This window comes from Theropithecus gelada, chromosome 1 (genome assembly GCF_003255815.1).
Source record: "Theropithecus gelada isolate Dixy chromosome 1, Tgel_1.0, whole genome shotgun sequence".
In the NCBI taxonomy this organism is placed as follows: domain Eukaryota; kingdom Metazoa; phylum Chordata; class Mammalia; order Primates; family Cercopithecidae; genus Theropithecus; species Theropithecus gelada.
Window position 1 is genome coordinate 74,199,316 of NC_037668.1, and position 27,107 is coordinate 74,226,422.

At 47.3% G+C, this 27,107-nt stretch overlaps 2 protein-coding genes across 3 annotated transcripts in view; one reads left to right on the top strand and one right to left on the bottom strand.

Annotated features, from left to right (window-relative positions):
• The window catches only part of RAD54L (RAD54 like), a 31,820-nt gene extending 14,946 nt beyond the window's left edge, over nucleotides 1-16,874 (top strand). For both annotated transcript variants that reach the window (XM_025390673.1, XM_025390680.1), the window contains exons 10-19: nucleotides 5,718-5,868; nucleotides 9,247-9,373; nucleotides 11,022-11,096; nucleotides 11,232-11,362; nucleotides 11,907-12,017; nucleotides 12,170-12,293; nucleotides 12,676-12,754; nucleotides 13,074-13,253; nucleotides 16,218-16,381; nucleotides 16,473-16,874. In XM_025390673.1, the coding sequence (XP_025246458.1) occupies nucleotides 5,718-5,868; nucleotides 9,247-9,373; nucleotides 11,022-11,096; nucleotides 11,232-11,362; nucleotides 11,907-12,017; nucleotides 12,170-12,293; nucleotides 12,676-12,754; nucleotides 13,074-13,253; nucleotides 16,218-16,381; nucleotides 16,473-16,683 (1,353 nt within the window). In that variant the 3' untranslated portion in view covers nucleotides 16,684-16,874. The remainder of the gene's footprint in view (nucleotides 1-5,717; nucleotides 5,869-9,246; nucleotides 9,374-11,021; nucleotides 11,097-11,231; nucleotides 11,363-11,906; nucleotides 12,018-12,169; nucleotides 12,294-12,675; nucleotides 12,755-13,073; nucleotides 13,254-16,217; nucleotides 16,382-16,472) is intronic.
• The window catches only part of LRRC41 (leucine rich repeat containing 41), a 27,019-nt gene continuing 16,712 nt past the window's right edge, over nucleotides 16,801-27,107 (bottom strand). Inside the window, exons 4-10 of the mRNA XM_025390665.1 lie at nucleotides 24,078-25,215; nucleotides 19,514-19,774; nucleotides 18,793-18,957; nucleotides 18,592-18,690; nucleotides 17,896-18,018; nucleotides 17,582-17,657; nucleotides 16,801-17,484 (exon numbers count right to left, since the gene is read on the bottom strand). Of these exons, the coding sequence (XP_025246450.1) occupies nucleotides 17,265-17,484; nucleotides 17,582-17,657; nucleotides 17,896-18,018; nucleotides 18,592-18,690; nucleotides 18,793-18,957; nucleotides 19,514-19,774; nucleotides 24,078-25,215 (2,082 nt within the window). The 3' untranslated portion in view covers nucleotides 16,801-17,264. The remainder of the gene's footprint in view (nucleotides 17,485-17,581; nucleotides 17,658-17,895; nucleotides 18,019-18,591; nucleotides 18,691-18,792; nucleotides 18,958-19,513; nucleotides 19,775-24,077; nucleotides 25,216-27,107) is intronic.

Here is a 27,107-nt window from a genome sequence, read left to right on the forward strand (position 1 = left end):
TATTAGTCAAGTGTGGTGGTGCACCTGTAGTCCCAGCTACTCGGGAGGCCGAGGTGGGAGAATCAGCTGAGCCCGGGAAGTGAGCTGAGATTGCGCCACTGCACTCCAGCTTGGATGATGGGGTGTGAAACCCTGTCTCAAAACACCCATATGGCCAGGCGTGGTGGCTCATGCCTGTTATCAGCACTTTGGGAGGCCAAGGCGGGTGGATCATGAGGTCAGGAGTTTGAGACCAGCCTGGCCAAGATGGTGAAACCCCGTCTCTACTAAAAATACAAAAATTAGCTGGGCATAGTGGCAGGCACCTGTAATCCCACCTACTCGGGAGGCTGAGGCAGAAGAATCTCTTGAACCCAGGAGGCGGAGGTTGCAGTGAGCCTAGATCATGCCACTGCACTCTAGCCTGGGTGACAGAGCAAGACTCCGTCTCAAAAAAACAAATTAAAAAAAACCAAAAAACACACATATACACAGACACACATGACCCTTTCTCAAAAAAAAAAAAAACAAAAAACAAAAAACCACACACAAACACACATAAAGGGGCAAGAGCATCTGGAGGGAAAGAGAAGCCATCAGTTATGCATTCAGCTCAATAAATCTGCATTTTACATACAGTTAAGTAAAGAGTAGAGGAAGAAGTCAAGTACACATTTGTCTGGGAGGGAGGATTTCTAGTCTTGTCTTTGTCTTCTACCTGTAAAAATGAGCTGTTTATTTACATTGTCAGGGTGAGGGAGGCCACCTGGGGAGAGGCATGGCCTTCTGTCTACTGCTATCTGTTTAGGAACAAAAGGAAAGACAGTTTTTTGCATGACTAGTTCCCAAGCTTAACTTTTCCCTTTGGCATAGTTTGGGGTCCTGAGATGTCATTTTCCTTCCACAGGGAACAGGTTCTAGAATTAGAGACTTTTATTCATATCCTGACTCTGCCACTTACCAGCAGTGTGACCTTCAACAAATTACTTTACTAGTTGAACCTCTGTTTCTACATCAGTAAAATGGGGTGATAATATCTGCCTTATAGGATTATTGTGAGGATTAAATGATATTATTAAGAAAAAGCTCTTATCGCAGTGCCTGGTATGTCATAAGACCTTGGCAAATGTAAGCTCTGGTGGTTATTCCAGGCGGGGGGTACTTGCAAGAACAAAAGCAGAGATAAGAAAGTCCATACACCTTGTAGTAGTAGTTTGTGTTGACTCCTTGTTCCTTCTCTCTGGGATTAAGGGAATATGGCCGTAGTTACTTCCTGGCCTTTTCCAGTATATGTGAATGGCAGTAGAGAGGCTAGTACTTAGGAAGCAGTGAGGGTGGCTGGGAGCTTCCGACTATAGAGAATTTTTCAGGACTTCCCAGTGGACTTGGCGACCCTGAGTCTATAGCCATTGTTTGCAACTTCTGGGGAGAGTTGAGCTCCTTTGTATACCCCTGAGGTTCTAGTGGAGAGGTGGCTGAAAGACTTGGCCCTATCTGTCAACCATTTGGCAGGCTAGGCTCAGCTCTGGGTACTGTAGATAAGGCCAGTTGTCTGAGGAACTTCAGAGAGGGGACAGGGGGAAAAAGCTTGCTTTTGGGTACCATGCTTTCTAGTTGTGAGCTATTTTCTGGTCAGTCATTGTCTGGCTGGTCTTCAGACTCCTAACTTCCTGGTAGGAGTAGGGAAGTTACCAGGTTGAGGTGAGGTACGCATGTTACTGCCCTGTGGTTCACTGGCATCTGCTTCATCACAGTGGAGGGGGACTATGCCAGGAGCCGGGTCCGAAGCATTGTGGGAGGGGAAGGCAGGCTGTAGCTGTTGAGCCTTTGAGGATTAGGGAGCATCTAAATTTTTTTCTACCTTTTTTTTTTTTTTGAGACAAGGATCTTTGTTCTGTTGCCCAGATGGAGTGCAGTGATGTGATCTTGGCTCACCACAACCTCCACCTCCCAGGTTTAAGTGATTATCCTGCCTCAGCCACCTGAGTAGCTGATATTACAGGCGTGCACCACCACTCTGGCTAATTTTTGTATTTTTAGTAGAGATGGGGTTTCACCATGTTGGCCAGGCTGGTCTCGAACTCCTGGCCCCAAGTAATCTGTGACCTCGGCTTTCCAAAGTGCCGGGATTACAGGTTTGAGCCACTGTGCCCAGCCTTTTTCTTCTCCTTAGTGTTTTTTTCTTCCCCACTCTGTCCTGTTTTATGAGCTGACTCTGTGCAGGGCACAAGGGATGACGCTGCCTCTTATCACACTGCAGCCCCTTGGCTGTTTACCTTTCTACTTGTTTACCTTTTATTTTGTCAACTGTCAGGGATCTGAGAAACCGAAAGTCCTGAAAAGATAGTCATCTTACTCCAGGAGGGGAGAGGGTTTGTCCTGTTCAGACCCTGGATAGGGAAGGTGCCATGCTTTCATGTTCTCAGCTCCCACAGCGTCTTCCTCCCAGCTAACGCATTTCTCTGGAACACAGTTTTTCATAATAACTTCTATGTACAAAATCTTTGATCCTCAATCAAAAGACATGGAATCAGCTCTGGCTTTGCCACTTACAAGCGTGACTTTCCACAGATGAGACTGCTCTGAGATTGTTTCTTCATCTGTAGAGTGGGTGACACAGGGGCTACTTGAAAGGGATATGATCCAGATCAAGAGAAAGGATATTTGGGAGCACTTTGTACAAGTGTATAAATAGCAGCGGGATTGACCTCATCATCATCTCAGTCTTAAAGATTAGGAGACAAACTCAGGGAAGTGCGTGCTGACTTGCCCAGGTTCACCCAGCGAGTACATAGTAAGCTAGAATGTGAATGCAGGTGTGAGATTCCAAGTCATGGCTCTTTTTCCTGTTGCCCTCAGCCTTGGATGCTTGGTGCAGAAAGAAGCTTGCCTTGGGTATGGAAGGGTTGTCCCTGTGCTCCTCATCGAGACCCATGTGGATCCTTAGTGACTGATCCAATAGGGAACTGGGGTTGGCTTTCTGTTTTGCAGAGACAGGATAGTGTGGTAGCCCATTTCATTTGCTGGGTCATTCATTAAGTGCCTTTTGTGTGACAGGCCCTGGAGATCTCACAGTGCTGTCCCTCAGGGAGCTTCAGTTTAGAAGATCTAATGGGTGGTGCTCATTTCCCCTGGACCTGTTGGGTGATTTCCTCTGACTTTCAAGTCTCATTTCCCTCTTCAGTTCAGAAGTCTAAACGTTTTTTTAGGGCTAGTACTTGGAGCCTCTAATAATTTTTTTTTTTTTTTAATTAAATTTCTAGGCCAAACACTGGCTCACACCTGTAATCCCAGGACTTTAGAAGGCTGAGGTGGGCGGATCACTTGAGGTCAGGATTTCAAGACTAGCCTGGCCAACATGGTGAAACCCTGTTTCTACTAAAAATACAAAAGTTAGCCCGGCATAGTGGCACATGCCTGTAATACAAGCTACTCAGGAAGCTGAGGCGCAAGAATTGCTTAAACTGGGGAGGCAGGCACATGCCACCACACCCAGCTAATTTTTGTATTTTTAGTAGAGACAGGGTTTCACCATGTTGGCCAGGCTGAACTTGAACTCCTGACCTCAGGTGATCCACCTGCCTCCGCTTCCCAAAGTGCTAGGATTACAGGCATGAGCCACCATGCCCTGCTGGTTTATTTAATCTTTAATAGCAACATTGGTCATTATTTCATTCTTTCCTTCAACTAACATTCATTGAGCTTTGTCCTATACACTGAAATTATACAGGTGAATCTGACATAGTCTCTGCCTTAAGAAATCTTGGTCTCTGCCTAGTTGAGAAGATAAAGTACAGGAGGGTGATTAGCACTCTAGTACATATATTATGGATGAGGGCAGAGTGGTACAGTGTCCAGACTCTGAGTCATACAGGTCCTGAGTTCAAATTCCAGCTCTGCTACTTTCTACTGGCATGATTTTGGATAACTGTTTACCTCTCTAAATCTTAGTTTCTTCATCTCTAAAATGGATAATACAATTTCCATTCGTGTGGATTACAGAACAGAATACAGGTAAATTGTTTAGTTAGTACCATGCCTACCACATTAAACAGGTTCACTAAATAGTAGCAGCCATTATGTACATAGTGCCACAGGAGCACAGAGGTGAGAGAGACAAGCAGCCTGGAGTCACTGAGGAAGGCTTTGCATAGGAGGTGACATCTGAGGAACTTGCCTGTGGAAAAGAGCTCTAGGCAGAGAGGTGGCATGGGCAAAGAGACATAAGGAAATCCAGCATTAGGAGTGATGAAGAGGTCAGGCTTTCTGGACTGTGACAAGCTTGGAGAGTGTCATAGAAGTTCACTGGGGTCTCATTGAGAAGGGCTTTGAATGCTAAGCTAGTGAGCTTAAAGAGCTTGGACTTGATGCTATAGATGGGAGAGTCAGTGAAGGGTCTGTTTTTTTTGTTTGTTTGTTTTTTTTGAGACGGAGTCTCGCTCTGTCGCCCAGGCTGGAGTGCAGTGGCGTGATCTCGGCTCACTGCAAGCTCCGCCTCCCGGGTTCCCGCCATTCTCCTGCCTCAGCCTCCCGAGTAGCTGGGACTACAGGCGCCCGCCACCGTGCCTGGCTAGGTTTTTGTATTTTCACTGTGGTCTCGATCTCCTGACCTTGTGATCCACCCGCCTCGGCCTCCCAAAGTGCTGGGATTACAGGCGTGAGCCACCGCGCCCAGCTGGGTCTGTGTTTAATTGCCTTGTCAAAGCCTGACTCAAGGGAGCAACACTGATTGCTGATTCTTGGTTGAGTGGTTGAGTTTTGTGCGCCTTACCCAGTGTGGGGCTGGATATAGAAAAGGTACCGGCCTGATCTTGCCCATGTACCTTGGAGAAAGAGGGAAGGTGGTCCTTTATGATTTTCTTGAAAAAGGCTTAAAAGAAGTAGTAGAGGTGTGGAGAGAATGGGAGGACAGGACAGGGAGAATAGGGATTGGGGAAGAGATGTAAAGGGAAGCAGAGGGAAGCTCTGTGGCTCTACTAGCTGTGGGACATGGAGCCTGGGCCAAGTCCCTTTAACCCTGATGGCCCAGACAAGGCCCGGAGTCTAATACAGAAGGCGTCTGGCTCAGAAGGTTCTGAGTTGGGTAGGCTGATATAGAGGGAGGACTCCCTGAAAGCATGGGTTTGTCATATGGCCACATGATCTCTGAAGAGTATAGGTAGGCTGCCAAGGCTCTGGAGGTGGGGCAGGGAAAGGGATGGAAAGGAACAGAGGGAATCTCTGCTTTATGGGTATAGTGCTGGTCTGGAAACGAGAGGTCTGTCTTTTGAGCCTAACATTCTCCATAGTCAAGTGGGTAAACCCTCTCTTATGCTGCCCCCTGCCTAGTTCCCAAGGCCCTAGAACCTGTAATGTTTTTGTTTTTTGTTGAGACAGTTCCTCGCTATGTCACCCAGGTTGTAGTGCACTCATGGCTCACTGAAGCTTCGACCTCCCAGACTCAAGCGATCCTCCCACCTCAGCCTCCCAAGTAGCTGGGGCTATGGGTGTAAGCTGCTATGTCCAGCTCATTTTTGTACGTTTTGTAGAGATGGGGTTTCACCATGTTGGCCAGGCTGGTGTGGAATTCCTGGGCTCAAGTGATCTGCCTGCCTCGGCCTCCCAAAGTGCTGGGATTACAGGCGTGAGCCTCTGCACCTGGCCCGGAATGTTTTTGAGTGCTCTTTTCCTGTCTATACGAGACTTTGCTACCGTATAGAGAATGCCACGTTGCACTCTGAATAAGGATTCTTTTGTAGGGACACAGGCTCAAGAACTCTGAGAATCAGACTTACCAAGCCCTGGACAGCTTGAATACCAGCCGGCGGGTGCTCATCTCCGGAACTCCCATCCAGAATGATCTGCTTGAGTATTTCAGCTTGGTACATTTTGTTAATTCCGGCATCCTAGGTAAGAATCTAGCCTTGTTTGCCACACCAGAGAGGAGCCCTGCCTAGTCTTTGGGAGTATAACTCCAGCTGAGGAGAGAAAGAAGAGAATGCTAGTTATATGTGGGTCACTAGGCACTCTTGTAGGAAGGCTTCTCTTGTCAGGGAGTAGCAAAGCCATTGGGAGGCCTTGGATCTGCTGAGCAATTCAGCAAAGCCCATGTTGGCCATTTTTCCATTGCAGAGGTGGCAGGGGCTATACAGGGTGTGGTGTTATGACGAGCTGAGGGTGGAATTATTATTTTTGCTTCTCACATCCTAGCTCCCTTACAAGAACTTTGGCCTCAGAGCAAGCTCTGTGTTGGGCAGATGTGTGTTTTTTAAAAATCATTTTAACCATTTTTAAGTGTAACAATTCAGTGGTATTAAGTACATTCACGTTGTGCAACTATCACCATCATCCATCTTCAGATTTTTTTTTTTCTATTTGCTAAACTGAAAATCTACCCAATAACTCCTCTCCCCTTCCCTCCCAGTGCTTTGAGAGGCTGGGGTGGGAAGATCACTTGAGGCCAGTTCACGACCAGCCTGGGCAACATAGTGAGATCTCGTCTCTACAATATAAGAAAATTAGCGGCCGGGCGCGGTGGCTCACGCCTGTAATCCCTGCACTTTGGGAGGCCGAGACGGGCGGATCACGAGGTCAGGAGATCGAGACCATCCTGGCTAACACGGTGAAACCCCGTCTCTACTAAAAATACAAAAAATTAGCCGGGCGCGGTGGCGGGCGCCTGTAGTCCCAGCTACTCGGGAGGCTGAGGCAGGAGAATGGCGCGAACCCGGGAGGCGGAGCTTGCAGTGAGCCGAGATGGTGCCACTGCACTCCAGCCTGGGCGACAGAGTGAAGACTCCGCCTCAAAAAAAAAAAAAAAAAAAGAAAATTAGCTGGGTGTGGTGGTGTGTGCTGCTGGTCCTAGCTACTTAGGAGGCTGTGATCATGCCATTGCACTCTAGCCTGGGCAACAAAGCAAGGCCCTGTCTCTAAAATAATAATAATAATAATAAAAACTCCTCATTCCTCCCTCCCCTAATCCCTGGCAACCACATATATATTTGTGAAAGGGTGTGTTAGTACCATCCCAACTTGCCAGTGCTCAAGAGTAAGCAGAGAACCTGCTGAGTGGCAAGATTATGACCAAGTGAACACATTTGTGTAACCACCATCAGATTAATTACTAACACTCACTTGGCAGCCCCTTTTCTAATCACTGTCCTCTCCTTTCACCCCAGCAGTAAACTCCTTCTTGACACTATAGGTTGGTTTTGCCTATTTTTGAATTTATATAAATGAAATCATATAGTATGTATTCCTTTATATCTGGTTTCTTTTGTTCAACATTATGTTTATAAAGTTTATCCACATTATGTGTAGCAGTAGTTCGTTCATTTTCATAATTGCATACTATTCCATGTTATGAATACACTAGATTTATTCTACTGGTTTGGTTTTGTTTGTTGAGACAGAGTCTCTGTTGCCCAGGCTGGAGTACAGTGTTGCAATCATAGCTCACTGCACCCTCAACTTCTGGGCTCAAGCAATCCTCCCACCTCAGCTTCCTGAGTAGCTGGGACTACAGGCACATGCCACCACCACTGGCTAACTTTTAAATTTTTTATAGAGATGGGGTCTCACTATGTTGCTCAGGCTGGTCTTGAATTCCTGGGTTCAAATGATTCTCTTGCGTCAGCCTCTCAAACTGCTGGAATTACAGGCATGAGCCCCTATGCCTGGCTTCCAACTTTTTCTGTTTGGATATCTGGTTCACCCTGCATCATATATTGAAAAGACCATTCTTTCCCCCATTGCTTTGCAGGGCTACCTTCTTCATAAATCAAATGTTCATATATGTGTTGCTCCATTTATGGACTCTATTCTGTTCCTCTGGTCTGTTTGTCTCCTTGTGCCAGTACTTCTCTGCTTTATTTACTGTGGCCTAATAAGTCTTGATATTCATTAGTGTGAATATTCTATCTATAGTCTTCTTTTTTATTAAATTTTGACACGGGGTCTTGCTTTGTCACCCAGGCTGGAATGCAGTGGTGAGATCATGGCTCACTGCAGCCTTAACTTCCGGGCTCTAGTGATCCTCCCGCCTCAGCCTCCTGAGTAGCTGGGACAACAGACACACACCATCATGCCTGGCTAATTTTTGTATTTTGGGTAGAAGTGGGGTTTTGCCATGTTGTCCAGGCTGGTCTTGAACTCTTGAGCTCAAGCAATCTGCTCAGCCTCCAACTATATTCTTACTCCTTAACATTGTCCTAGATATTCTTGGCCCTTTGCATTCCCATGTAAATTTCAGAATCAACTTGTCAATTTATACCCCTACTGCCTGCCATACCCACCAAAATAACTCTAACTGGATTTTAACTGGGCTGTATTGAAACATAGATAAATTCTGAAACATCTTTCATTTTTATAATAAGGAACCTTCCAATGTATTAATATGCTCCCTCAACTTATTTAGGTCATCTTTAATTTTTCTCAATGTGGCCAGGTGCGACGGCTCACAACTGTAATCCCAGCACTTTGGGAGGCCAAGGCGGGAGGGCACCTGGAGCCCAGGAGTTCAAGACCAGCCTGGGCAACATGGCAAAATTCCATCTCTACAAAAAAATACAAAAGTTAGCTGAGTGTGGTGGCATGCGCCTATAGTCCCAGCTTCTTGGGAGGCTGAGGCTGTGGTGAGCCATGATTGTCCCATTGCATTCCAGCCTGGGTGACAGGGAGAGAACCTGTCTCAAAAAAAAAAAATTGGCTGGGCACAGTGGCTCACGCCTGTAATCCCAGCACTTTGGGAGGCTGAGGCGGGCGGATCACGAGATCAGGAGTTCAAGACCAGCCTGACCAACATGGTGAAACCCCATCTCTACTAGAAATACAAAAATTAGCCAGGCACGGAGGTGGGTGCCTGTAATCCCAACTACTCAGGAGGCTGAGGCAGGAGAATTGCCTGAACCCAGGAGGCAGAGGTTGCAGTGAGCCGAGATTGTGCCACTGCACTCCAGCCTGGGTGACAGAGCAAGACTCCAATTTAGGGGAAAAAAAAAAAAAATCCACTCTGGCCATGTTTGTCTTTTTAGGTGACTATTCAGTCCATTTACATTTACTCTAAGTAATTATATATTTGGATTTTCACCTATCATCTCACTATTTGGCCTTTCAGGTCTTCACTGCTTTGATACCTCTCTGATCTGTTAAACAGAAATTGGCCTATATTTTGTTTAGCCTTGTTCTTGGTAGGAAGGCTGTTTTGTGAGAAGGTAGTCTGCCATCACTAGCTGTGGGAAAATCATTCCTTTTCCACATTCTTCTGTTTTCCTTCTCTCCTGTTTTTAGGGACTGCCCATGAATTCAAGAAGCATTTTGAATTGCCAATTTTGAAGGGTCGAGATGCTGCTGCTAGTGAGGCAGACAGGAAGCTAGGAGAAGAGCGGCTGAGGGAGCTCACCAGTATTGTGAATAGGTAATGACCTCAACCAAAGTCATTAGAATTGCCTCCCAAACCATCCATGGCCAGTCCTTTGGGGGCTTTGCCTGTCTAGAGCCCTCAAAGGCTGAGATTCTAGGAAGGGAGTGGGATCTGTGTCCTAACTACGGCCACTGAATAAACAAAGGAGTCTTGGAGGCGAAGTTCCTGCTTTCTTTCTAGCCTGGGCTCTGGTCTGGTTTTGGTCTGTTTATCAGCCTGCTGAGGAAGCTCTTCTCTGATGCTGCTGGACTTCTTGAGCAAAGTATACTTTGAAGCATTACTAGTATTTCCAAAGCTTTCTGTCAGTTTGTCTCAGACCTGAAGCATTAGGTTTCTCTTCCCAGGCCCCATAGTCATTCTGTGACAGGTAGGAGAAGATCTGAAAGGGGTTTGTAGCTCCCAGGCTAAGAGGACTTACTTTTTCAGGGAACTTACATAACCCAGGGGGTAGGCACATTCTGGACTCCTTTGTCCAGAGGTGGTATGCACTTAATAGGTTACATTCTAAAGAGTCCTCCTGCCCTTCCCAACAACTGCCTGGCTACCTGGCTACCTCTCCCTACCAATTTTAGATGGCAGGCCGGGTGTGGTGGCTCATGCCTATAATCCCACCACTTTGGGAAGCTGAGGCAGGTGGATCACTTGAGGTAAGGAGTTCGAGACTAGCCTGGCCAACATGGGGAAATACAAAAATTAGCCGGGTGTGGTGGGGTGCACCTGTAGTCCCAGCTACTCTGGAGGGAGAGGCAGGAGAATCGCTTGAACCTGGGAGGCGGAGGTTGGAGTGAGCTGAGATGCGCCACTGCAACTCCAGCCTGGGTGACAGAGCAAGACTCCGTCTCAAAAAAAAAAAAAAAAAAAAAAAAAAATTAGATGGCAGGAAGAATTGGTGTTTTCTTAAGATCTGCTTCTTAGGTGCCTGATCCCTATCCTTCTTGGTCTTCCCAGGAGGTCTATGCTTAATTCCATTTAGCCATGTAGCAGCGGGCATTTGGACAAATGCAAGCGGAAACTCCCCTAAGGACTCAGTAATTTACAGCTTGCTTTTCCTGTTAGAGCTCCTGTCTCAATGGGAAGCCTCAGTCTTCTCTTGAAGACTAGGCAGCGTGTTGAAGGGGAAGAGAAAGTGCTGCCTGTCTAAGCTAGAATGTTTGGAAGGTCTCTGTTCCCATAACTGAGACCCTGATACAGATGTGTTTGACATAGGTCTGATGAGTCTCTGACACTTTTTTTTTTTTGAGACGGAGTCTTGCTCTTGTTGCCCAGGCTGGAGTGCGATGGGGTGATCTTGACTCACTGCAACCTCCACCCCCTGGGTTCAAGCAATTCTCCTGCCTCAGCCTCCTGAGTAGCCGGGTTTACAGGCGCCTGCCGCCACATTTGGTTAATTTTCATATTTTTAGTAGAGAAAGGGTTTCTCCATTTTGGCCAGGCTGGTCTCGAACTCCTGACCTCAGGTGATCCTCCGCCTCGGCTTCCCAAAGTGCTGGGATTACAGGTGTTAGCTACTGCGCCTGACCAGTCTCTGACATTTGATACTGTAAAAGAGGGCTAGTCTTGGTCCTTTGGGTGGTAGCTTTTATTCCCGTAGTTAGCATGGCAATTTTACCAGTCTCTTGCCTTTTTACCCTGTTTTCTCTAGATGCCTGATACGGAGGACTTCTGATATCCTTTCTAAATATCTGCCTGTGAAGATTGAGCAGGTCGTTTGTTGTAGGTACTGAACTCAACTGAAAGATCTGGAGTGAGTGGGTCAAAGCCTAGCTCCTGAAGCATGGCTGGACTCTCAAGGTGCTCTCAGAGGACAGGAGGGTGGTCTAGCTTTTTCCACTGACCCAGCTGCCTTTTTTAGGCTGACACCCCTTCAGACTGAGTTATACAAGAGGTTTCTGAGACAAGCCAAACCAGCAGAAGAATTGCGTGAGGGCAAGATGAGTGTGTCTTCCCTTTCTTCCATCACCTCGCTAAAGAAGCTTTGTAATCGTGAGTTGAGCTTGTGTCCTGGTGTCCTCTGTGAGAGTGAGCAAGGGAGGGTAGGTTCCTGTAGTGGCCCGGCAACCCTCACTAAAACTTGTCCAGAGTCATCCTCATAGAGGCCACATGTGATTCCAACCCTACCCAAAGCACGAACCCTGCATTGTGGACTCTGTTTACCAGACCCTTTGCTTTGGAAAATTGAACTCATCTTCTGTCCAGTCCATGCTTGATGACCTGGGATATGTCGACTGTGTTTGTGAGTGCTTGCATGTACACATGCTCATATACAATGTTGGGCAGGAGGAAAAATAACAAAGAAACCTTGCCTGCTCTGTTATAGCTCCCTTCTTGTTGGGAGAACACATTAGTGAGTGAGATTGTCCATCCATTGTCCCAGATGGCACCAACTGTATCCTGTTGGAATTTGGTAGGATGAAGATCAAGCAAGTCTGATATTGAGGAAGGCCTTCTGGGCTAGGCTTCTAGAGGGAGTTCTAGTGAACACTGTTCAGAAAACAAAGTAGCTGGGTTTTGTTTTGTTTTCTCCCAGATCCAGCTCTAATCCATGATAAGTGTGTGGAAGAGGAGGATGGCTTTGTGGGTGCCTTGGACCTCTTCCCTCCTGGTTATAGCTCAAAGGCCCTGGAGCCCCAGCTGTCAGGTGACCCTTTTCCTACCAGTATGTGGGCTTCTCTAGGAGGAGGGTGGGAGATTGTCTTTGTGCTAGGGCTGTCCTGTTTCAAGGCAGGATATCAAGAGTGCCTGGGCCATTGGGATAGCCAGTAGGGGATTGCTGGTTGCTGCTCTTCCCAGGTAAGATGCTGGTCCTGGATTACATTCTGGCGGTGACCCGAAGCTGTAGCAGTGACAAAGTAGTGCTGGTGTCAAATTACACCCAGACTTTGGATCTCTTTGAGAAGCTGTGCCGGGCCCGAAGGTAGGGAAGAGCCTAACCAGGATGCCAAAGGGGATGTACCCCTCCCCTACTGCCCCTCTAGTTCTGATTTGTGGATGTGGGCCAAGATCTGGGCACATAAATGCTTTCCCTAAAGATATCTTCCCTTATTGCTGTGATGGCCCCAGCTCTATCTCCAAGTAGAAGATCCCCTAGTCCTTCAGGTACGCCTTTAGGACAGAGTCTTGGCCTCTAGCTCCCTGCCCCTGCCTTTGGGAGCTTAGGGCCTCAAGCATGGTTATTTCAATCCCTTCAGTAGCTCTCACTCTGCTTTCTTGGGTCTTTTTAAAAAAGTTTTTATTTTTAAATTTTTTTTCCCCAATCACTGAAGCTCTATTTTCTTGGGTCTCAAATCCCCCTTCAGGTACTTATATGTCCGCCTGGATGGCACGATGTCCATTAAGAAGCGAGCCAAGGTTGTAGAACGCTTCAATAGTCCATCGGTAAATGCACATCCCCTGTCCCCACACCACCAATGCAGTATCATCAGAATTAAGGATTGATGGAGAAGCTATAAGGGGTTACCTTGATTTTTTTTTTTCTTCTTCCCCTAGTGGATATGGTAGGATTTGGCTGGTTGGTGATGGCTGGGCTGGGAACTGACTTTGTGCGTTGAGAAATTGGCTGGTGAGCGGATAAACTGGTGGCTTTCACAATTGGTACTGAGTAGTATAGAGGCATGAGAGAGGAGCTGGTTGGGCTGAGCAGGATCCCAGTTTAGGCTATAAGAGGTTCCTTTTCTCCTGTTTCTTCTCTTTCCAGAGCCCTGACTTTGTCTTCATGCTGAGCAGCAAAGCTGGGGGCTGTGGCCTCAATCTTATTGGGGCTAACCGGCTGGTCATGTTTGACCCCGACTGGAACCCAGCCAATGATGAACAAGCCATGGCCCGAGTCTGGCGAGATGGTCAAAAGAAGACTTGCTATATCTACCGCCTGCTGTCTGTAAGGATGGTGATAGTAGTCATAGTGGGGGTGGGTTATGGAACGAGACCTTCAGGACCATCTTGTTTCTTAGTGCCTCTCTTTGGCCTTTCTGTCTCTAGCAGTAGCCAAGCTATGGGCCCAGAAGTGAGTCCTTTATTCTTCTGTTCTTCCTCCCCTTCTCTCCATCCCATTCCCTCAAACCATTCTTACTGTGCCATCTGAACACTTGTTCAGTACATCCTTTTCACAGGACACCTGCTTCCCCCATACATGATTTCTGCTGTGTCACCAGCCTTGTAGTCTTCTCTCATCCCCTGTCCTATTTGCATTCTCCAAGTTATCAATTATCACCTTCAGACCATCCATCCCATAGTTCCTCTCTTGCAGCTTACGTCATTGGACTTGACTACCCTCTTTTCTTCCTTGCTGCAGTCCTCTATCCTCTGCTATATTCCTACTTCCTAATTCATTGATGACTTTGGACACTAGCTCAGCCTTCATTTCTTTCCCAAAGCCAGCAATCATACTGGCTGACCTCAAGGACCATGCGGTTATCCAGCACTCTGGCCTTCATGTTTTCTTGACCTCATCTCAATCCCCCTTCATCTTAACTATTCCTAAGGTCACACTGTGGAACTTGTTAGAACCCAAAACCTTAATAATTGTCATTCTACTCTCACTTCTTGTCCTCCTAGCTTTCACATACCTGCTGTATCTGCTTCAGCCTAATGTTCCTGTAGCCTCTCCCCTTCCCACCCTCCCACTCATCTGGCTTGACTTCCTTGTTTATTTAGCCCAGTCTTCATTGTGCATCCTTTCAGCTACTCTTTTCCCAATACCCATTCCAGTTGGATTATTTGAGCTGTTTTCAGCTTCTACACCAGCTACATTGCATTTACAGGTTGGTACTACCACAAATTCATGTTCTCTTTTTGAGGTGGGCCATATCTCATTTCCTTCAACCATTTCAAGCATCTACCATTTCTCTCAAATTTCCTGCCTAACTCATCTTCTTTCTACTTACTCATCAGACTCCTTATACCACTGAACCTACCTTTAAATACACTACTGACTTCCTAATTGCCAAAACAGGAGACTATTGATTTTTCCTCTTTGTGTATCTCACACTGTGACTAATCATCCCTTTAAAAATGCTCTTCTAGGCTGGGTGCAGGAGGATCACTTGAGGCCAGGAGTTTGAGGCTATAGTGAGCTAGGATTGTGCCACTCTATCCTGGGTGACAGGATAAAAAAAAAATTTTTTTTATTTCCGTCACTTAATCTACATTTCCACTTAGATTTTTAATGAGCACTTTAGAAGTATCATGACTAAACTCATTCCCCTTCTGATTAATTGATTGATTTTGAGACAGTTTCTTTCTGTTGCCTAAGCTGGAGTACAGTGGCACGATCATGGCCCACTACAGCTTCAATCTCCCACCTCAACCCCCTGAAGTAGCTGGGGCTACAGGTGTGTGCCACCATACCCGGATAACTTTTTTCTTTATTTTTTGTAGAGAAGGGGTCCTGCTATGTTGCCTAGGCTGGTCTCGAACATCTGGACTCAAGCGATCCTCCCACCTTGGCCTTCCCAAGTGCTGGGATTAACAGCATGAGCCACCACACCTGGCGCCCTTTCTGAATGTTGTTCTTAATGGCTCCATTATCCACCCAACCCAAAACTTGGAATAATCTTATCGGACTATTCTTTTCTCCTAACAACCAGATTCCTACCAGTTTTCACTGATTTTTACCTTCTTGAAATTTCCTTAATCTAACCCTGCTCTCCAAGCCCTTCGGAGGTCATGGTCATCTGTCACTTGGATATTGTAGCAGCTTCCTAATTGTTTACTTCTGTCTTATCCCAACCCATTGTTCACATACTGCTTCCAGAAGGAACTTTCCAAAAATTCAGATTTTACTTTTCATTCCTTCGAAGACAAGATTAAGGCCTTCAGCATGGCATCCAAGGTTCTTTTTTTTTTTGAGATGGAGTCTTGCTCTTGTCGCCCAGGCTGGAGTGCAATGGCACAATCTCGGCTCACTGCAACCTCTGCCTCCTGGGTTCAAGCGATTCTCTTGCTTCTCCTGAGTAGCTGGGATTACAGGTGCCTACCACCTGTATTTTTAGTAGAGAGGGGGTTTCGCCATGTTGGCCAGGCTGGTCTCGAACTCCTGACCTTGTGATCTGCCTGCCTCGGCCTCCCAAAGTGCTGGGATTACAGGCATGAGCCACCATGCCTGTCCCCAAGGTTCTTTAATGTGGCCTCTGCTGACTTCCCAGTCTCAGCTCTTACTATACTCCCACCAACCTCTAGTTAGCCTGAACTCCTCACAGTCCTCCAATAGGCCAGTAGCATTCCTTTGTTCCTATGCTGGGAATGCCTTTCTTTGTATCTTTTCTTACAAACCATCTATTCATTTTCAAGATTGAGCTCAAGGATAGAGTTTCAAGTTTTCAATACTGTTCTACTCTACCATCCGTATGGACTCCCAGTTATCCTGTACAGATTTCTGTCATTGTATCAACTCTTTAAATGTTTGTCTTTCTCACTATTCTAGGAGCTCAAGGATAGGGGATATATATGATTCTTCTTTGTATCCTAATGTCAGCACAGGGTCTGAAATAGAATAGATACCCAAATGATATTTATTGAATGAATTAGAGTTGGGCTTGGTATGGAAATCTGAAGCTGCAGCAGACAAACCTCAGTTCACCCTAAAGGGATTTAGCCAGGCCCCGGGACCCTTCATTAGTATGGAAAATAGCCTGGGTCTACATGACTATTCATGTCATGTTCTCAGGAGAGAGACTGGGAAAATGGGCCTCAGCTGAGTAGAGATAATGCTCTGGGACTCATACTTTTTATTCATATCCCCTTCTCGGGTAGCTGTGTTTCACCCCTTTGGTTTTCCTGCTCCCTTTTTATGGGGATGGCTAAGCACTGTATCCGTTGACATTCCGCACCCGCTCTTCCCCAGGCAGGGACCATTGAGGAGAAGATCTTCCAGCGTCAGAGCCACAAGAAGGCACTGAGCAGCTGTGTGGTGGACGAGGAGCAGGATGTAGAGCGCCACTTCTCTCTGGGCGAGTTGAAGGAGCTGTTTATCCTGGATGAAGCTAGCCTCAGTGACACACATGACAGGTGGGGAAGTGCCCTAACCATTATCTCTAAGCTACCCACACAGCAGGGAGATGGGTTCCGTAGTGACTTCAGCTGTGCCTTCTTTCCCTAGGTTGCACTGCCGACGCTGTGTCAACAGCCGTCAGATCCGGCCACCCCCTGATGGTTCTGACTGCACTTCAGACCTGGCTCAGTGGAACCACTGCACTGATAAGCGGGGGCTCCAGGATGAGGTACTCCAGGCTGCCTGGGATGCTGCCTCCACTGCCATCACCTTCGTCTTCCACCAACGTTCTCATGAGGAGCAGCGGGGCCTCCGCTGATAACCAGCTGGTCTGGGTGTAGCTCTTAGAGGAAGGAGATAGGGAAAAGGGGTTCCTTGCCCCACAGGGCCCTGTTGAATTTTGTTCTCTGGGAGAAAATCATCAAGAAGGGCTGCATGATGTTTGCCCAAAATTTATTTTATAAGAAAAACTTTTTTGGTTAAAAAAAAGAATAAAGGTATGAAAGGGTTTGAGGCCTGAGAGCAGTGTGGTAAGCCCAGCAGGGAAGAAGCCCCCTATACTTCTCTAAAGCCTGGGTGCCTGCTTGAGGAGGGAAGGCAGGAACCCAGGGCAGGGGAGGGCGTCTCTTCAGCAATGATGATGACCACTGTAACCTCCTAGCCCAGGGTTCCCAGCATACTGAGTAAGGGGCCCAAAGACACTAAACCCAGCTGTAAGAATGCCTCTTTGCTGGGCCTCATCAAGGCCTCCAGGACCTCAGTGCAAGGGAAGAAGGAAAAAAGAGACAAAAGGTGACAGAAAGAGAAAGATAGAACTGGTGGTTGGGGTTCTGGGCAGCCCATGCTTCAGCCCCTGCAAGCTGATGGTACCGAGCATGAGACTGTGAGGTACGGGCCCCATCACATGGTGCTAACATAATCTGCGAAGGCCTGGGATGAGTCCCATGAGTCGCTAACCACATGGCAGGTAGCCCGGAGTCGCCGGATGGCTTCCCTGGCTGTGACTGCATCCTGGTCCAGCCAGTTTTGGAAGAGGCGCAGGTGACCAAAGGCTCCACGGCCCCAGCGCTCCAGCCGCTTGGCGAACTCCAGAAGCCCATCTGGCTTGATGCAGTTGGAACTGGTAGGGTGAGATGGATTAGATATCCGGGAAGCAGCAAATTCCTGGTCTATATCTCTGTAGCCCCATCCCTTGTCTTGCCCCTCCCCTCATGTACCTGATGTCCAGCTGACAGAGAGAGGAGGATGAATCCTCTGAGAAAACATCTGCCAAGGCCAGCAGGCCAGCATTCCCTGGAGAGAAGGGGAGAAGTGCCTGTCACCTCCACCCAAGAACAGGGAACAAGGGTATCCCAACCCAACTCTGGCTGGGGAGAAGCCCAGCCCTGCTGGTTCCTGAAGCCCCAGCACAGAAATATCTGTATTCCAACTCCCACGTTCCCAATGGAGAGGTCTTTGCCTTTATCCAGTGAGTTTTTAGGTCAAAGGCCTAGCTCCTTTCCCCTCTGCCTCCCCAGGGTCTGGCCCCCACCCAGGCGGTTCCCTGGCAGCCGGAGGCCCTTCAGTGTGGAGTTGCCCTTCATAGCAGCAACCATCTCAGGCAGAAATTGGGCTGGGCGCTTCTCAAACAGACGGCAGAAGGAGAAGGTAATCTCTGTCAAGAAAAATTATAGTAAATTCTGATGGCTGTATTAGGACTGGTGCCGCCCCCCCTACCCCAGTTGGCCCTAGCAAGGGGTATTAACATTGTATAGGCCCAAAAAGAGGAAGGAATTTTTCTAGACTCCATGCAAGGCTGGAACTAAATCAGAATCCAAACCAAAGACTGAACCTAAATGTTCACTATTAGGAGGTTCTCTGCATGGACAATTCTCCATTCACTTTCTTCTTTCCCTATCACTGACCACCCTCTATGCGGGGTTGGGGATCAGAGAAAAGTCTATGAAGGGAGCCTGGCACAGTACATTTTGCCCCACCACCACCATTTTGTCCACCTCTGAAAGGTAAGAGCAACTTCTGGGTGAGGCACTCTAAAAGAGTAATTTTTCATGTTTAGCAGAGGAGGAATTGAGGTTGGGGCTTTTAGAAGGAAAGTCATGCAGGTTCTATATCCATTTTATAGTTGAGGACACAAGGCCAAGAAAGGAACAGTGGTTTGCTCACTCAGATAATGGCAGAACCACAGTGAAGACCCAGGAAATGTCCAGGTTCTGAATGAGGGACTTACCTTGCAGAGTCAGATTCTGTAGCAAAAAGAGCACCTCGCTCTGACAGTCAGCCAGATTCATGTCATGGAAGCTCAGTCTTTTCAGGGCTAAGTTGTACTCTGGATAGGAGGCAGAGATCATGGACCATAGACCTTAGCTTTCCTAGAGAACAGTGCTAGGTCCCCACCTACTCTCCCTTCACCATTCTGGCTGGGTCCTACCTTTGAGTGTTTGCAAAACAAGCCCAAAATCCTGGGGAGAGGCAAAGGTGGCACTATCCAGGGACAGCTGCTGCAGAGAACCCGAGGCCTTCAGAACGGAGCACAGCAGTGGGGCTGGCTGGGCTCCCCGTGGAAATCCCATCTCCAACTGCTCCAGGCAGTTTTCTGGATATGGTGGGGAAAGAAGATTCCAGCTGGCCATCTCTACCTCACTCCCATAGTAGGTCCCATCCTGTTCTTAAGGGATTCATCTAAAAAATTATTTATTCATTCACTTGTTGAATGCTTACCATATGTCAGCACTGTGCTAGATTCTGGATATTGAGCACTAAATAAGAGATTTAATCCTTGCCCTGGTAGAACTTTTAGACCAGGAAGACAGGCTACTCAGACAAGCAAATAAAGTACACAGAGTGGTGGGATAGGAGACATACAAGAACTAAGGGAACATACAGCAGGGGAACTAATCCAGTCTAAAGGTCAGTTCTTTTCCTTTTCTGGAGACCAAGCTGCCTTGGTCACTCTCTGCAGGTCTTATGGTGGTTTAGGCCCTGTCTAGCTCAAGAGTATCTTAGTGGCAAGCTCTAAAGGGGAACAGGTTCCAGATAAGCCAGGAATGAGTGATAGAGGAGGTCCTTCCCCTTTCCTCATACGAATGCATCTGCACATTTGTGTGGGGATACACGTGCATGCACACACACAAACACACACAGTGCTTCACCTGGTATCTCCTCATCGCCTATTATGAGGCTAGGGGGTCCTGCATTCCCTGGCACACCAGGGTTGTCCCGCTGGCTTGGGTGGTCAACACGAATAGAGAGGACCCGTAGCAGTGGCAGTGCTCGCACGATAGCACGTGTCAGCTCCAGGATGGGCAGTGGTGAGAACAGGTCACTGAGATGCAGGGCACGGAGGCGACATCCAGCCTGGCCTGACAGGGCCCGCAGGCTGTCTAGCAGGCGGAAGATGTTAGAGCCCAGGCCTATGGCAAGAAAAAGATTAAGTCAGAACCATGTGGGAGTGTCAGCAGGGGTAATATATTCAAATACAACTCCAAATACTTTTGGTTACTAGCAAATCTCTTGGGTTTTGGCTCAGCTTATTTAAACCCATTTGTCTTAACTACTCATCCATGTCTTGCTTTTTCCTTAGGTAACCAGCATACTGAGGTCTGCTGTTTTGGGCTATGCCCATAAGAAGCATCAGTCAGGGCAGAGTCACAAAATTTAGAAGATACGATATGGTGAAGCAGCATGTGGCTACTAGCTGAATGACAGGCCCAGACAGTAGCAGGTCTCTGGATTTCTGGGTTCTGAGTAGTTTTCTGAAGAAACCGGCCTTGAAGGAAGTTTTAGACAGAGGGAGAAGACATAGTCAAGAATCCCAGTTAGTTGGGAGCAGTGGCTCACGCCTGTAATCCCAACACTTCGGGAGGCCAAGGTGGGCAGATCACTTGAGGCCAAGAGTTCCAGACCAGCCTGGCCAACATGGTGAAACCCTGTCTCTACCGAAAATACAGAAATTAGCTGGGCTTGGTGGCACATGCCTGTAGTCCCAGCTACTGGGGAGGCTGAGGCAGGAGAATCACTTGAACCTGGGAGATGGAGGTTGCAGTGAGCCGAGATCACACCACTGCACTCCAGCCTGGGTGACAGAGCAAGACTCTGTCTCAAAAAAAAAAAAAAAAATCACAGCTCGGAGAGTGCAAGGCATGAATGGGACCCTTGTTTGTTTGGCTACATGAGGCTCAGGAAACAGCTCTAGAGGGCAGGGCTTTGAAGGCCACATTATGGAAAGGCAAAGGGATGGTTTAATCTCATAGGCAATAGGGAGCACCTAAAAACTATGGAGAGTGACAGTGACCCAATGGGGAATACTTTAGAAGAATCAGTGGGTGGGAATGGGGCAGAAAAAAAATAACCAAATCCCACAGGATGGACTAGGATCCAGGAAGGTTAGTTGCTTAATGCCACAGGCAAATAATTCCTTGGACTATGCAGGCTCCTGTTCATTCATTCATTCATTCATTCAACTAAACTACCCAGGGCCTACTAAATATCAAGTTTTTTGCTAGACACTAGTGAGCAGAACATTGCTTTTTTTTTCTTACATAGCTTGATAATGTGAAGGAAACAGGGGGAATAAAGTACTATGGAATTACAAAGGATGGGTACCTAGTCCAGCTTACATCAGTAAAGGCACTCCAGCTAAGTCCTAAAAAACATAAAGGAGACAGGCTAAAATTTAGGAAGAATGATTGTGGCAGAGGCAACTTGGCATATGTAGAGTCCTGAAGGAGAACAAAAAAGTTTCATAATGGCTGGTGTGAGACTGTGAAGGGGGGAAGCATTCAAGATACAACTATAGGCCAGGTGTGGTGGCTCACACCTATATAATACCAGCACTTTGGGAGGCTGAGGTAGGCAGATCACCTGAGGTCAGGAGCCCAAGACCAGTCTGGCCAACATGGTAAAACCCTGTCTCTACTAAAAATACAAAAATTAGCTGGGTATAGTGGCGTGTGCCTATAATCCCAGCTACTGAGGCAGTAGAATTGCTTGGACCTGAGAGGTGGAGGTTGCAGTGAGCCAAGATTGCACCATTGCATTCCAGCCTGAGTGACAAGAGTGAGACTCCATGTCAAAAAAAAAAAAAAAAGATACAACCATAGAGGTAACCAGGAGTGAGAACATGAATGACCCCTAAGTAAAATTAAGCAATATGGTGAGGGGAAGCCATTGAAAGCTGTTTGCATGAATGAATGACAGGGTCATTTTTGACTGATTTTTGAAAGAATCAAGACTGCATTTTTCAAAGGATGCTTGGGCTGCAGTGCGGATAATGGATTTGTATGGTATGAGTAAGGAGTCCGGAGGAACTGCTGAAATTAGTTCAGGTAGGGAATAATGGTAGCTTGAATTAAGGATGTGGAGATAAATAAATGTATTTAACAAATTGTAAAGATAGGGCTGGGCGTAGTGGCTCATGACTATAATCTCAGCAGTGAAGGAGGCTGAGGTTGGTGGATCACTTGAGGCCAGGAGTTCAAGACCAGCCTGGCTGGGGAAACCCTGTCCTTACTAAAAATATAAAAACTAGCCCAGTGTGGTGGTACATGCCTGTAATTCCAGGTTATTATGGGAGGTTGAGGCACGAGAATCACTGGAACCCAGAAGGTAGAGGTTCCAGTGAGCTGAGATTGCACCACTGCACTCCAGCCTGGGTGACAGCAAGACTGTCTCAAAAAGGAAAACGGAAAGATAGGACCTCATGAGCAAATGTGTGGAGTAAGACAATACAGGTTTCTTTGGGCAAGTGAGTAAACTAATGTCATTGAGAACAGAAGGATCGGTATAGTGTGAAGGTGCATTCAAGTTAGATGTAATGAGTTGGGGGGGCATGTTGTGGGTTATGAAGTGGTCATGTCTATTAGCTGGATAAATGGGTCTGGAAGGTCAAGAGAAAGATCTGGGGTAATGTCACATAATGGGGAATCTTTAGCATAGTTGGCCTTTGAAACCACAGGAATGGATGAAATTGTCCAAGAAGGGTGCATAAAGTGGGAAAGCTCTGAGGAATTCTGAATAAGCAGAGAGGAGGAGAAAACTTTTTTTTTGAGATGGAGTCTCGTTCTGTTGCCCAGGTTAAAGTACAGTGGCACGATCTCCAGTCACTGCAACCTCAGCCTCCTGAGTAGCTGGGATTACAGGCACCCGCCACCACGCCTGGCTAATTTTTGTATTTTTAGTAGAGACGGGGTTTCACCATCTTGGTCAGGCTGGTCTTGAACTCCTGACTTCGTGATCCACCTACCTTGACCTCCCAAAGTGCTGGGATTACAGGCATGAGCCACTGTGCCCGGCCAAGAAAACATTTTTTAAGATAGTGAAAAAAAAAAAAAAGAAGATTAATAGCAATAAATCCTGCCAAGAAGAGTTACTGAAAAGTATACATTGAATCTAGTAACAAGGAGGACCTTGGAGACATAAGTCCTTGCCAGTGCAGTGGTAGGGGCATAAGAGGCTGGAAGGGGCTGTGGGTAAGAGAAGTGGAAACAGTACAGATAACTAAGGTTGTGAAGAATAGGAGATAATAGTTAACAGTTTATTAATATGGCATAGACGGAGGTGGTGGTGGCAGTTTTTGGTGGAGACCTGTTAAGATGCTGGTAGGAGAGAGACAGTGGAAAGGAGAAAGATAGTATAAATAGTTGTTTGAAAGCATGGATCTGCAGTCTGGTTGCCTGGGTTTGAATCCTAGCTCTATAATTGCTAGGTTATCCTGAGGAAGTCACTTGCTCTCACAGTGTTGTAAAGATTAAATTGTTAGATCAAATTATCAAGAATACTTAAAATATGCCAGACACATACTAAGCAGTATATAAAAATTAGTTTGAGAAACAAGCTTCCCTAAGAAGGTAGGATGCTTGTTTCTCAAACTGATAATTTTTATATACTTCATTGTGAAGCTCTATGCATCTAGAGCACAGGTGGGAGAATTAGCCTTAGAAAGGATGGTGGTCTCTTCCATTCTGGTGGAGAAGGATGAGTGCAGATGGAGAGTTTATAGGCTGCTTAGCAAGCTGAAGAAACTCATGTGTGATGGCTTCTATTTTCTTGGTGAAGTAGGTGAGGTCATCCCTGAGAAGGGAAAAGGAGGGTTTGGAAGTGGTAGGAATGGGAGCTGATGTTGCAAGCACAGTGAAGGTTCATATGAGGTTAATGATCATGAGTGTATAGTAGCACTGATTTGCACAGTTGTATGACTTTTCTCTAGCAGTGCTCAGCAACCTAGGCAGATTGCTGGATTTAGCCAGAGTTGAGGTTTAGCTAGCTGGGCACAAGCAGGAGGGAAATGAGGACTGAGGATTGCTTTGCAGGTTGTTGGTCTGATAAGAAATTGTGTACCACACCTTGTCTGGACAGCTGCTCTAATATGACTGATGAGGTCAAACTGTAGCCCTGCCTGGGCATGCATATACTATACTGCTCCCACCTGCCCTTGGATTGCCTTGCATATCTAAAATGTATTCATTCTTCAGATTCCAGCTGGCTTGTCTCATTGCCCCTCAGGAACCCCTGCTTTCAACAACTAATCAACTGTATAGACTTTATGTTCCTCTCTTCTAGCACTGATAGTCTCCCCTGCTGTGAGGCATACAAGTCTTCCTCTCTAACCTCCTGATCATACCCCCAATTTGCCCCTCCCACCTCCCCAGAATTAGGCACACAGCTAGTGCTTGCTAGGCAATCCAAGCCCCATCCCTGCCACTCCAGGGTGCTCACCATTGTAGGAGAGTGTGAGGCTCTCCAGTGACACCCAGGAGCTCAGCAGGTGGCATAGTGTCAGGGCTGCCTCTGTGGAGAGTGGAACTGTGAATAGCTCCAAGGTGGAGATGCTGCGGAATCTTTGTGAAGCTTCCAGTGCTGGAAGCCCCAGGCAGCTGGGATCTGATCCATCCAAAGCTCCACAAGCCACTTCCCCAATCTCCATCTCTTCACCATCCTCCTTCTCGCCAGCCACAATAAAAACAAAGTCATACAGGTCTTCAGACTCTGCACCAGGCCCCTGACGAGTGCGAGCACCCTTCTTCCCTGCAGCTCGCTTGAAACGCTTTAGGGGCTTAGGCTGTGGGGCTGAGCTAGCTGGTGCCCGTTTGTATGAGGATGTAGAAGAAGAGGCAGAGGAAGTGGCTGCTAGAGCAGAAGGTGGCCGCTTGGTGCCAGGAGCCTCATGGGAGGTGGCTGGGGGGTGCAGCTCCCTCTTAAGGTCTGTTCCGCCTGCTGTCAGGCTCTCCTGTGTGCTCCGGCGTGTTACCCGAGTGGCAGGTGCAGCTCTGGGCATCTGCTTGGCTTCACTCTTACGCCGGCTCGCCATCAGGGCTGCAGCACATCGCTCAGCAGCATCCCGGCGGGGCCGACGTGAGCCCAATAAGAGGGACCCTTCATCTCGGGATGGGGCCCGGCCTCGGGAGGCCTCTCCACAGAGGCGGCAGGGTGGGCCACCAGGCCCTGGTTGCCAGAAGCCAGCACTCATGGTGAGAATAAGGATGAAAAGGGCTGACTCAGGCACAGGCCAGGAGTATAGCGACACTTGACTGACAGCCCCATGGTGAATGAGCTGATGCAACAGCTGCCGAAGTGACTGCTGAGCAGCCACATCAGAGAACAGCAGGTGGCGGAACTTGAGTGTGTGCAGGGAGCTGGCCAAGGTCTCCAGAACCCTGCGGTTGGGCTCAGCCACCAGCTCGGTTGCACCCTGCAGCATGTTACAGATGGTGAGCTGTCGGACATGGCGGGAGCTGTGCAGAAGAGGCGAGAACCGCTGATCACAAAGACGCCTGTCAGAAGACACATCAATGGTCCCACGTAGAACATGGGAAAAAAAGGCCTCCATAAACTTGGCTCGCCAGCATGTCACACTCTGAAAAGAAGAAAACATGCCAGACAGCCATGATATATCCATGAAACTGTCCAAATTTCCTCCTCCTCCAATAGCAAACTATTTACTGAGTCAGGCAACACTCTACAAATTCATTTAATCTTCACATCTCTGAGGTATGTATTATTATTAGCCCTAATTCACAGGTAAAACTGAGGCACAAAGAGGTTATCACCTGTGGTCACACAGGTAAGTGGTTGGATTATTTGAACCCAGGAAATCTGGTTCCAAAGACCATGCTTTTATTATAGTGCCTCCACTGAAACACCCCTGTAAGTTCTTCCATGTTTGTTTCTAGAACCTTACCCCAATTTTTTTTTCTTTTTTTCTTTTTTTTAAAGATAGAATCTCACTTTGTAGCCCAGGCTGGAGTGCAATGGTATGATCTCAGCTCACTGCAACTTCTGCCTCCCAGGTTCAAGTGATTCTTGTGCCTCAGCCTCTGGAGAAACTGGGATTACAGGCGCCCACCACATCCAGCTAATTTTTGTATTTTTTTTTAGTAGAGATGGGGTTTCACCATATTGGCCAGGCTGGTCTTGAACTCTAGACCTCAAGTGTTCCGCCCACCTTGGCCTCCCAAAGTGCTGGGATTGTAGGCATGAGCCACCACGCCCAGCCCCTTATCCCAACTTTTAATTCTTACCACCACCAGCCCCTTATCACTTCACACCTGACCACTAACTTCCTGATTACTCTCCCTGTCCCCAAAGTAGTGCTGTAAAACACTAATAACATCATACTGCATTAAAACACCCGATGTCTACCTACTGCCCTTCCACCCTCTGCCTGAGAAACTTTATTTCCCACATCTTGCTTATGAGAATGCTTTGCTCTAGCCAAACTGGTCACCCCATGGACCCAAACCTGCCTATGTCCTTTCCTACATCTACCAGAAATATCTCCATTGCTGAACTAGACTTCCTGAAAGGACTTAGAAACATGTCATTTGAGACTGTCTCTTGTTGGGACTCCTCTGACACTGTGACTACTCAAGACTAAGATGCTGGTGTGTTGTCTCATGGTGTTGAGTCCCTTTGCCTGTGTACATGTCTTATCCCAGCCACATTAGAAATTCTTAGAAAGCGGGAATCATATCTTGATTTATTTCTTCCAAGGCAACAGTTATTTGCTTTGATGGATAGGAAATCTCATCAGACTATTCTGCACTTGATCTTAGCCAAAAGGCCAAGAAGCGATTCATCAGACTATTCTGATACGTTTAATATAACTCTGAATGCAAGTGATTCTCAGCCTTTGGTGCACATCAGAATTCCCTTGGAGCTTTTCTTCCCCAAAGTTCACATACCAGACACCCAGACTTGGTGATTCTGTGTTACATCTGAGGTAAGGTCCAGATATTTTTATTGTTTGAACCATCCCAGATGATTCTGATGTACATCAGAGGTTAGGAATTACTGCTACCTAATCCAGAAGGGCACACCGAGACAAAGACAGGTACCAGACCCTAAAGTTTCTAATTTAAGATGATCTCTAAGTCATCTCGGGGGCAGTAGAAAGTTAGGTCCCAGCTCTTTCAGTATCCTCTGGATTTCTCTGAACCTCTTCCCTCATCTGCAAAATGTGGATAACCGGGCCGGGCGCGGTGGCTCAAGCCTGTAATCCCAGCACTTTGGGAGGCCGAGACGGGCGGATCACGAGGTCAGGAGATCAAGACCATCCTGGCTAACACGGTGAAACCCCGTCTCTACTAAAAAAATACAAAAAACTAGCCGGGCGAGGTGGCGGGCGCCTGTAGTCCCAGCTACTCGGGAGGCTGAGGCAGGAGAATGGCGTAAACCCAGGAGGCGGAGCTTGCAGTGAGCTGAGATCTGGCCACTGCACTCCAGCCTGGGCGACAGAGCGAGACTCCG